At 40.5% G+C, this 11639-nt stretch overlaps 1 protein-coding gene across 2 annotated transcripts; it reads right to left on the bottom strand.

Annotated features, from left to right (window-relative positions):
* Nucleotides 1-2818: 2818 nt before the first annotated feature.
* On the bottom strand, nt 2819-8043 carry LOC121578174 (serine/arginine-rich splicing factor 3). Of its 2 annotated transcripts, XM_041892338.2 has the most exons (7): nt 7904-8024; nt 7390-7448; nt 7010-7220; nt 6748-6894; nt 5104-5142; nt 3379-3465; nt 2819-3260 (listed from the first exon to the last, which is right to left on the bottom strand). In XM_041892338.2, the coding sequence occupies exons 2-7, from the start codon at nt 7394-7396 to the stop codon at nt 3233-3235; spliced, it is 519 nt and encodes a 172-aa protein (XP_041748272.1). In that variant the 5' UTR covers nt 7397-7448; nt 7904-8024; the 3' UTR covers nt 2819-3232. The 2 variants fall into 2 exon arrangements, 1 of the variants encoding a protein (XP_041748272.1); XR_006002743.2 differs by lacking the exon at nt 2819-3260 and having other exon boundaries at nt 3406-3465; nt 5104-6234; nt 7904-8043.
* Nucleotides 8044-11639: the final 3596 nt, after the last annotated feature.

Genomic DNA, 11639 nt, shown 5'->3' with positions numbered 1-11639 from the left:
TGTTGTCCACAAAAGGAAACAGGGACTTCAATTTAAGACCTTTATTATGCAACGCTCCAGTTAGCAGAACAACGCATGATTGCAGTTCATGAGAACACCTGAAATAGATGACACGCACACAGAAAAAGATTGCCCGCTAGCTTGTTTGCTAATATAAACACACTTCGGAAGCAGTAGGAAGGGCATGAACATTTTATCATGATCGCGTTATGCAGTGATGCTGACTAGTGAGTCATTGATCATGTTATGAAGCGTCCGTAACGGTCACATCCGTTACACTTACAACGAGTACTGACAAAGAGAGAAAGAAAACCAATTATACATCGCCTAATCCCTTGATGAAAGTTAGTTTTGCACAGAAAGTTTGCATACAATCATACTCGAAATGCATCCACAATAACCTTTAGTCAAAAACGTTACGGATGTGACACTGCCTGTCCAAATCAGCGTTCTATCTTCACTAGATTGTAGAATTCTATACTAGCACTTAATGGGCAATTATTTTGTTGTTGATATTGTTTCATTAACCTTCAGACTTGGTCATAAACACAGGGGGACATATGTGAGTACCAAAACAAGTTATGTGAGCCATTGCCAAAAGCTATGAAATCTGGTTGACTAAAAATACTTATTTTGAGACTTTGTATCCTTCTTTGTAGTAACAATAACATTCAATTTGGCAAATATAAAGGCCAAATATAGTCTTCACTTCAAAATACACACATTCAAGGTAAATATGAAAGTAGTTTAATTAGGAAATAAGCTATTTCGTTTTTTCATGCTCAGGTTGACCTTACTATGGAATTGCTTTTCAAGGTTTCAGACTCCCTTCATTCTTCTCACCATACCCTATCCAGCTCCCAAGGTTTAAGAGGGTAGGCTACCCTACTAGACCATGTGTGTTGTGGTTTTTCACTATGAGCTAATGGGGTTTAAGAGGGTACTAGGCCTACGCTTTGCAATTGCAGAGCTAGTAGTCAATGTTGCATTATGTGAGTACCATAAATTACCACATTTTTGATACATTGTATACAACTACCATGCTTTCATGTTTCACTACATGCTGCTAGTACAAAACCATGGTATTTTTTTAATTGTACTACCATGGTACATTTTTGTAAGGGACGAAAGGCATTTCATGAGGATACCTGAACTACATGATGTCCACAAAAGCTATGGAGAATACACAACATTTACATTAAATGCACCAACTAATAGTCAGAGGAGTTATCAATGTAAGTGATGCAAACAAAGGTTTGCAACTACACCATTTTAAACACCTCTGTCTGATTCATCATTTCCTGTTTCCATGTCAACACCCCCAGAGTATCACACACAGAACATGACACTTGAAAATGTGAAAGAAACTGACTAATTTCTATAGTTACTCGGCACCTCCCCCAATCTCAATCAAATCTCGCTTTTTAAAGGTGAGGGTTTTTTATTTAATCAATAAATGTAAATGCTGGAGTTTGTTGCTGAAACCATGTCATTACGAATGATATGTATTATGAATTGTAATGCTGCAGTCTTGTAGTAATTATGCATGTGTAGATATATTCATAAACCCCCAATACAAATATATTTAAAAAAGAAACCATGTCATTACTGTAATATCTAATATTGTGCATATTCCAATGCAATACACAAACTTTTGACATTACATATGCCTTACTCTTACCATAATACAAAATTAATGTACTCACCTCTAGAGTCCACTTGCGACTAAACTTCATATGAAATGTTCAGGAAATCCTTTACCTCCTCCCAATAAGCTGTATGATGTCAAGTGCTGGCTAGAACTATAGCATGTCATGTTTCATTCTTCTGCTGAAACTTTTTCCTATTTCTGCAACCGTGACCAAAGACTTCCTGTGCAATTAACACCAACACTTATGTCGAAACAAAGAACTGTGCAAAAATGCTCCTTCCCGGAAAATGCTTAACTTACAGCTTTGAGACATCTCTGGTCATGAGAACATCACTGTAAATATGATATAGGTAAGGTAAAACTCAACAATTTCTCTTTTTGTAACCAACATGACTGTTGCTTCCTGGGTTTGTGCAACCATTATTGTGATGTACAATGCCTTCAGAATGGATTCATACCCCTTTACTTTTTCCACATTGTTGTGTTACAGCTTGAATTTGAAATATTACATTTAGATGTGTCACTGGCCTACACACAATACCCCATAATGTCAAAGTGGAATTATATTGATTTAATTTTGAAAATAGCTGTGCAGCGATGCTCATCAAACCGGACAGAGCTTGAGGATCTGCAGAGAATACAGGCGTGCCAAGCTTGTAGCTTCATACCCAAGAAGACTCGAGGCTGTAATCGCTGCATCAACAAAGTAAAGGTCTGAAAACTTAAAAAACCTGATCTCATTTACTTATGTTTAATACATTTGAAAGAAATTCGAAGCTTGTTTATGCTTTGTCATTGTGGGGTATTGGGTGTAGAGTGAGGAGAAAAAAACGATTTGATCAATTTTAGAATAAGGCTGTAAAGTAACAAAATGTGGAATAAGTCCAGGGGTCTGAATACTTTACGAATGCACTGTTCTTGCAATGCAGATAAGAGTTCAACAAATCCGTCAGAATCAATTAAATATGGAGAAGTTAAAATGGGTAATGTACTCAACCAGAGTCAGACAAATGTCCATCTTAAGAACAATTTAATGACAAAGGTTTTGAGTTAGACTTCAACCCTTCCATCTCCCATCCAAGAATGTAACATTCAGTGTGTCACAATCAGAAGCAAAAGTAATTCAACATAATTCTAATCAATAATCCAAAAAGTTATGCCCAGGGAAACATGTTACCAAATGTTTAATTCAATCACTTCAAATAGTTTAACAGAAACAAATACAAAGTAGTTATATTATTCCCACATTGACAAATACTCCCTATATTCAGGCTGGACTGAATGTTCAAAACCAATCCCTTCCCCTACTGGACAATGCATTAGGTGTAGTCGGACAGTAAGTCAGTCATGTGTATGCTTAAACAAGTGAAAACGGGACACATTTGGTAGAATAAAGACAGTAAATTGTGGACTATACAGCTTGCAAAGACAGAATTGTTTCAGAGATGGACAGACATGGCCGTCTCACCTAAACCAAAACCTAAAAAGGTTAATCATTTAAAAATAAAATGCACTCATCCAGAACCTGATTCTATACAAGACATCCTCAGGTTTGGACTGAGAGTTCAGACTGTCAGACACTCACTTTCTCTCAGCGGTCCTGGAGCGGCTGAAAAAAAATATACACAGAAGTTGTCAGAAACAAGAAAACTTGCACAGTGAATTACTACAATACATTGCCCATAGGCCTAAAAATACGGCCAGTGAACACTCGCACACACATTTACCTCCGGGACCTTGAGAAGGATCTTGAAGGTTTATGGTTCCTGTCTCTGGAGATAGACCTCTCTCTTCTTCTGTCTCTTGACAGAGACCTAGTAGAAGAACAAGTAAATTAGAGTGTTTCCAATGTACTCACATGTATTCAGATGCCCATCAGGATTATTACATTTGAACAATGGTCCCTTGAAACTAGACAGCACCAATTAGAATCAATGATGTGAGAACCAAGTGTACTAGGGGTGTAACTGTACACTTAGTCGGGAACCTCTGTTCGGTCCACACTGTGAACCCGAATTAATAAATTAAATAAACACTAGGCCTATAGGCTATGCGTACGCTGCGTTGCAGGCCTATGCCCCTCGAGTAAATATGACCTGAAAAAATATTTGCGGCTTTTCCATTAAAACTAGTGCCTATGGGGCCTACCGAGTGGCGCAGCGGTCTAAGGCACTGCATTACTACAGACCCGGGTTCGATCCCAGGCTGTGTCACAACTAGCCGTGACTCCCATAGGGCGGCGCACAATTGGCCCAGCGTCGTCCGAGTTAGGGGAGGGTTTGGCCGGGGGTGCTTTACTTGTCTCATCGCGCTCTAGCGACTCCTTGTGGCAGGCCGTGCACCTGCAGGCTGACTTTGGTCGTCAGTTGAACTGTGTTTCCTCCTACACATTGGTGCGGCTGGCTTCCAGGTTAAGCGGGCAGGTGTTTAGAAGCGCGGTTTGGCAGGTCATGTTTCGGAGGACGCATGGCTCAACCTTAACCTCTCCCGAGCCAGTTGGGGAGTTACAGCGATGAGACAAGATCGTAATTGGATAACACGAAATTGGGGAGAAAAAGGGGGTAAAATACAACAAAGAACTTGAGCCTATGCACAAGTTGTAATAAAAATTTCAATATTTTGTGAGGCGCAGTCGAGATTCTGACCGGGCCAAAGAAATTACAAGAGTGATAGGTATGTTTATAGCCGCGGATATGCGCCCATTCTCTGTGGTTAAGAATAGGGGGTTTCAGCACCTCTAAAGTGCTCGAGCCACGTTCCGAACTTCGCCCTCTCGCACCCATTTTAGCAAACAGCTTGTATATAAGCAAGCTAAAAGCCGAAGTTGTCAATGAATTGGCCAATGCTGTTGCGTTTACTACAGATGGATGGACCTCCAGAGCTACTTAACAGTGACAGCCCATTACATTACCCAGGAGTGGGAAATGACGAGTAGTGTGCTACTCTTTGTAAGAAAACATTATAGCATAGGCCTATACAATGTCTGAGCCATGTTTACATCGATTTCACACACACATATTGCGGTTTATTTTAGTGTTGTTGAGTAAGTCGCTCTGGATAAGAGCATCTGCTAAATGACGTAAATGTAATCATGTGTTCATAAAAATAAAATATACAAAGTGTTGGTATTCCTGATTGTGCTTTCATCAGACATTATAGGACTCATGGTATTCCTTTTTTCATGTATGATCAACACTTTGCATTTTCTTAACAAACATTTACTACAGTAACTGTTGGCATTTCATTTTCCCGCTGTACCGAAACCAAACAGTGACCCCAAAACTGCAATATGTACCGAACCATGGGTTTGGTGTACTGTTACACCCCGAATGTGTACTAGACCGATCTACTATTGGGGGCAGATCTATTCATGTTTTTTAGGAAGACTATAGTTAGTTACCACAACACTGATTAAGTTGTGGAGGCTGGGGTAAAGTGGCATTTAGGCTCACCTGCTGCGACTGCGGCTGAAGCTCCTCCTCCTAGGAGAGCTGGAGGTGGATGGAGCAGGAAAAACAGTTAATACAGTGCATAAACGCATCAACTCAAGTCAAATATTGCATTCCTTATCCCTGAAGAAACGTCATTCCAATCATTACACAATACCACACAGCCTTCCTCTTTCTGCCGCCAGATCAGAACAGGGCATCCTCTGCACCCCTGCTAGAGGACAGAATGCCAGGACAACCACCTGAGGTCAAAATGAGACCTCTTATAAAACAAAGTGAGACAATGAATTAGAGATATAGAACATTTTTAAGTACAGGTATGCAGACTTATAAGCTACATACTGTACTGTTTTGTTGTACAGATGTACATAGGGCACACTACCAATATTGGACCTCACACAGTTCATGCTAACCAGGGCAGCTCCAAGAACACACAACTTTTGAGTTTAAGGATAAAAGCTTTTCATTTGTGATCTATGGGAGGGAGATTCAAGATTCTTATTATTATTGTACTCACAAGTTGATGTTTGAAACTAAATTCACAATTTCCCTGACTGCCAGTTTCATACCGTCAAGCAGCTGTAAAACCAAACCTGTGGTAAGCATGACACTACAAAAAGCAGGAGAAAAGGAACTTACTATTTTTGGGGGTTTGGACACAAGATAGAAATGACACAAGGAAGCCAGACTGATGGCGAGGGAGGTAGAATTTGCAGAGAGGATTTGCCACAAGTTGCAATTGTTGGAGATATGAAGTTGGTTGGCTGGAGGGGGTACAGTAGATGTAGATTTTCCCTGTCTTTTTGGGGTTAGCCGAGGGCTGCTGTGCTGCTTGTAGGTAGTTGTGTTGATAATTGGGGAAAGGAGTTAAATCGCTGATTGGTCAGAATTGTGAGGTGGGCTGCGACGATGCCGATTGGGTTAAGGTTGGAGGAGGAGGAGGCTGAGAGCTGCATGCTCAGGAACCAATAGGCTGGAGCGGAACATGACTGGCCATGCCTGGGTCATGTGACACGGCACCAGCCAAGCTGATTGGGTGGGGCACGGTGCTGCCGCTGGTCAGTGGTCACATGATGCTGTAAGAGGACTAGTTGACTGTCTGAGAGGGTGGTGAGAAGAGGCATGGTGATGACTCTGCAACGGGGTTCATTTTTATTAATATAGATAGAAAAAAATCAAACTGAGAAAAATGCAACTAACATCCATATAGTACTCAAATGATCAAACAAGTGCCCCCTTTATCAAAATTTGATAATTGTTCCAATTATCTAAAAGAATGTCACTTCAAAAATGTATTGCCTAGATCAAAACAAATGATGACTGAATTAAACCTTTCAAAATCACCAAAATTGTCACTGGGAAAAGGGACCCAGTCCCTGTGATGAGTAAATTAAAATTTCCCAGCTCTGATTGTGTCCATAGTAAAACATGTATCACTGCACTAACCAACCTACAGTGCAGGAGTGTGTGTGTCAGGTCCAGGCATCTAAATTGAAATGATAGTACATATGGAACAGTTGGAAGTGAGGGAGATGTGATGGAAGAGTGTGGGGTTGGCTGGCAAGGTAGGTAGGTCATAAACATGTGTAGGAGTACATGTTAAAAGGTGGGTGAGAATAAGTGTAGGTGAAAGACGATATATTATACCGGCGTCTGACAGGCGGGCTCCCACGGCGCCTGCTGCTGTAGTCTTCACGTCCAGGGCGACGGCTCCAGGAGGGGGGAGGTCCACGGCTCCTCGAGCGTTTCTCCCCATTAGACAACTCAACTCTCACTCTGCAGCCACACAGCGTCCTGTTCACATAGATCAATAGCAGAATAACACAAGTTAAACCTGAATACTCTTTCAATGTTTGTATGTCATGAGCTACGATCCAAATATTCAAGTGAATTTCCCCTTGAGGCCTACCGTCCATCCAGTTCTCTCACAGCATCGGTTGCATCTCTGGGATCCTCAAATTCGACAAAGGCAAAGCCTGGGGGGTTCCTGGCCACCCACACACTCCGCAGTGGGCCATAGTACCCAAACGCCCTCTCCAACTCAGTCTTGTTTCCACTGTTTCCCAAGTTCCCAACATACACCTTGCAATCCAGAGGACAATCTCTGAGATGAGCAGGTTCTGAGAGTGAAAGGTAAAAGAGGAAAATAAAATAATCTAGATGACATCCAGTCATGCACAATTACATTCATTATAAAATCCATATATGGTAATTTGTGACAACGCTGTTAGTGTTAGGAGGTCTACAGGTGAGTAGACCGGGAAAGACGATGGATGCATAGCTAATTACCTCCCATCTAGACGGATCCTGGTTTCCTTTGAAGGGCTGACGAAATAACCAATCAATAACTGGAACAAAAGAGGGTAACTTGATTAGTTAGCTAGGTAACGTTACCGAACAAGTTATAATGCTTAGCCAACGTTAGCTAATATTAACGTTAGGTTTCGAACTTGCCAACTAAGTAGTTAACAAAACAATGAGATTGATTTAATTGAGCTTAATACGATCGATAGTTACACCTTTAAGCAACAAGTGTATAAGTACATGCATTTACAAATGACAGACAGTTAGTACACAACAAAAAGTATTAATTGTATCACTCTAGCAAGCCAATGCTGTTTATTGTTAGCTTCCATTAGTTAGCAACCATTAGCTGTGGAGGCGCATCGGGGTTAGCTAGCTATTAGCTAGCTGGCTTTTGTTGACGGTTCAATTGAACTATTCGTCTGTAAAACAGTTTTACAGCGCATGTTGTTAAATCTTAAATTGTTTTAATTCCCAGTTCCATTAATCGAAATGTTACCAGTTATGTATTCGCAAAATTCTCCAATTACGGCGCCGAAGAATCTTTGCTAGCAGCAGAAGAAGTCCACAAGGCGTTCGAAAATGGCGTTGACCGGAAATAAATACCTAGCCAGTTTGGGGCAGAAATATTAGAGAAAGTAGGAGATAGGAATTCCATGAATAACGACTGTGGTAAAGTACAAGGCCTTATCCAGCAGACAGTCGACCAATCGCGGTGACGTTGTCATGCTGCGTCACGCGGTTGCTAAAATAATCGTCACACGACTGTGGAAAATTACAAGGCCTTATCCAGCAGACAGTCGCCCAATCGCGGTGACGTTGTCATTCTGCGTCACGCGGATGCTAAGATAATCGTCACGCAATCCCTTCTCAAAGTAAGAGTATGAGTCGAGAAACCTGCCTATTGTCTTCAGAAGTACGTAATGTCACGAATCCAAAGTTATATGATATTACAGAGAATAAGTTAATTATCTCACATCTCGGAAAAGATTTGTAATGTTGTACTTCTTGTTGACGAAATTCATACTAATGTTGGGTTTTTGAGCTAGCGCCCCATTGACTCCCATTCACTACTTGAAGGAGAGCGCGCCTTGTCTCATAGTCGCCCACAATGCGTCGGCCCATTGACAACGCATCGGCAACGTACACAATGGGCGTTAATACGATTTCAATGGAATTTCCCATCTCCTCAAAAGTATCTCTGCTGAGGTTAGTAAAGAAAGTGCTCTACCCCTAGCATATCGCCGTCTACTGGAGTGGAGTAGTATGACTCTATCTCCTCTGGTATGACTACATGGGCAAGTATTTTTTTCTTCAATAAAAGTGCTGTGTAGAGAGACCAATTATGTATACTGAGCAAACATTTTAACGCAACATGTAAAGTGTTGGTCCCATATTTCATGAGCTGAAATGAAATATCCCAGACATTTTCCATATGCACAAAAAGCATCCCTGTTGGTGGGCATTTATCTTTTACCAAGATAATCCATCCACCTGGCAGGTGTGGCATATCAAGAAGCTGATTAAACAACATGATCATTACACAGGTGCACCTTGTGCTGGGGACCCAAAAAAATGCCACTCTAAAATGTGCAATTTTGTCAGACAACACAATAACACAGATGTCTCATGTTTTGAGTGAGCATTCAATTGGCATGCTGACTGCAGGAATGTCCACCAGGACTGTTTCCAGAGAATTGAATGTTCATTTCTCTACCATAAGCCGCCTCCAACGTTGTTTTAGGGAATTTGGCAATACGTCCAACCGGCCTCACAAGCACAAGTAACCACGCCAGCCCAATTGACTGATTTCCTTATATTGCACAGTACGTAATGCAGAATAAATTAGTATTGTTTATCTAGCATTTATGACAGGGTTTCCCGAACTCGGTCCTGCAATTTATGCTTTGGCCACAAATACGAGTATGGGATGAGTCAACAACATTATTTGGGTATGAGTTAATAGAATATGGACTTTTAAAAGTGAGATTTTCACTGAACAGTTACTTTAACACCGCAATATGAGATTATATTTGATAATGCTAATTATAAACGAATGATACAGCACCCCCCTTGGGGCAATTAGTGACAATTATTCAAATGTATGTTGGGTGGGTTAATGAGAGAGAGAAACAAACAATCAAGTGTTGGTGTTACTATAGCTCTACCCTTGGTCCAATTCGTGTAATTTTGTAAATGCTGGATGTTGATGGCAAGAAGCATCATTCATCCAAGATTCGTCAATATGGGAAAACAGGGCAGGAGATATGCTTGTTCACCCAAGTTTTATAAAAATCGCGTCAGTGGTGTCTGAGATATAGCTAGTAACGACGTACTAACATATGGACGGTGACAGATCCATAGTCCCCCTGCCGATTTCATCGAGTGGGACAATTAGGAGTCATGGAACCCCAACAAGCGTCACCACCAGTAGCCTATAGGCTTTGGTTAAGTTCAGACTGTTTGACCTAGTTTCTAATTACAAACATTCCTCTGTCTTTGCCTTCCAATAAAACATAATCCCTTTCTTCTTTTCACTCATCCCCCTCTCCTACAGCCAGGTCCCTCCATCTACCTTATTTATACCACAAACACTGTGCTTGGCTTTGCTCCATTCATTCAAAAAACAGGGTTTAGTAGTTGACTCTGGCCCACAGCTCAGCACTCTAAGCTCTGAAACAATATCTAACGGAATGTATGAATTAGAGCACAGCGCGGTTCAGCCAGACGACTTTCATGTTCCTCAACTATCAACCCCTCTGACCCCCGGAGGCCAAAAGTCCACAGCTAAAAAGGGTTAGGACAGGAGATTAAACTGATGGGGTTGCGTAACACATGTCTCGCTAACAAACAAAGAGCATTATGTTGCTCAGCTTTATTTTCGTCGCGGTGTTCATGTTTGAGTGAGAGTGCACTAGGCAACTTTTCTCACACTATGGGCTGACACAATCAAACAAAATGTCTTGTGTCTGTGGTTCAAATGTTTTGTTGTTTTTATTGTTGTTGCTCTTCTTCGCATATGACACAGAATTATCTTTTAGCTTAAATAAAACATTGTATTTTTTTCTTCTTTCTTCTGACCACTCAGTTTTTCAAACAGATTAGTGCAGCACATTCTGTTCTGTTTCACTTCCTGATGACTCGGTATCCTTGCATGAACCCGCCCTCGTGCTTGCAGTTACCGCACACACACACATGCACGCACGCACACACAACACAGAGACACACACGCGCATCACGTTCTGTTCCCTGAAAGCAGCACACAGACAGACAGACACACACACACACTCTCTCTCTTTCTGATAATAGTGGCATTGAATTCTAGAGTCTGTTTGGAAGAGAACGCATATTATTTTCAGAACAAGTATTGTTGCTGAAGATAAGCAAAATGATAGTTCAGCAATAATACAATAATTCCTTAAAATCTAAACAAATAAGTATAATTATACTTTTGTATAAATACATATAGATTCACAATTGCACATCCTAAAAAATGCATTTCTGCTGTGTTTGGAAAAACCATCCCGAACACCCCAAAACTATGTGAGCATCAAAGTAATTTTTTGGAATGAGTTCTGGTGAGCAATGCGCAACGTCAACATTTGTGTACAGGCGTAGTGTTAACTAGGAAACTAAACCAGCAGTAGGCATTGCAGAACAAAAACAAAAACAGAACAGGACATGGGCAATAAAGCACTTACTTTATTGGACTGACTGTCTAATGCCCTGACTCCTTTTACCTGAGGGATATGAAACAGATGAAGTATATCCCTTAGAATTAGGCTTTCCTGATGTTACCTAGTCCAGTAAATTGTTGAATGTGTTTTAGTAGAGCAACAGAATATGATCATGCTCAATTAACTTACTTTCCAACATATGAAGTGACAGTGACTATGATGGATGGGAAAAACTCGTAGGAATAGTGCCAGAGGATTATGATTAATACTCATAATAAATTATATATATATACATATATTTTTAATCAGAAACCAAAATGCGCTCATTATAGGATAGCATGTAGCTTAGTGATTCCTCATGAAACAATAACAATAAAAAACATATACAGTACCAGTCAAAAGTTTGGACACACCTACTCATTCAAGGGTTTTTCTTTATTTTTACTATTTCCTACATTGTAGAATAATAGTGAAGACATCAAAACTATGAAATAACGCATTTGGTAGTAACCAGAAAAGTGTTAAACAAATCAAAATATATGTTATATTTTAGATTCT

This window comes from Coregonus clupeaformis, chromosome 12, assembly GCF_020615455.1.
Source record: "Coregonus clupeaformis isolate EN_2021a chromosome 12, ASM2061545v1, whole genome shotgun sequence".
In the NCBI taxonomy this organism is placed as follows: Eukaryota; Metazoa; Chordata; class Actinopteri; order Salmoniformes; family Salmonidae; genus Coregonus; species Coregonus clupeaformis.
Note: the sequence above shows the minus strand (reverse complement) of the source record. Positions and strands in the feature narration are given on the sequence as shown.

Excerpts from the sequence above, each read along its gene's own strand:
- LOC121578174 (XM_041892338.2), bottom strand. Across the intron at positions 6,895-7,009 it reads GTGAGAGAACTGGATGGACG|GACGCTGTGTGGCTGCAGAG; the intron begins GTAGGCCTCAAG and ends CTATGTGAACAG. Across the intron at positions 5,143-6,747 it reads AGCCCGCCTGTCAGACGCCG|CTCTCCTAGGAGGAGGAGCT; the intron begins GTATAATATATC and ends ATCCACCTCCAG.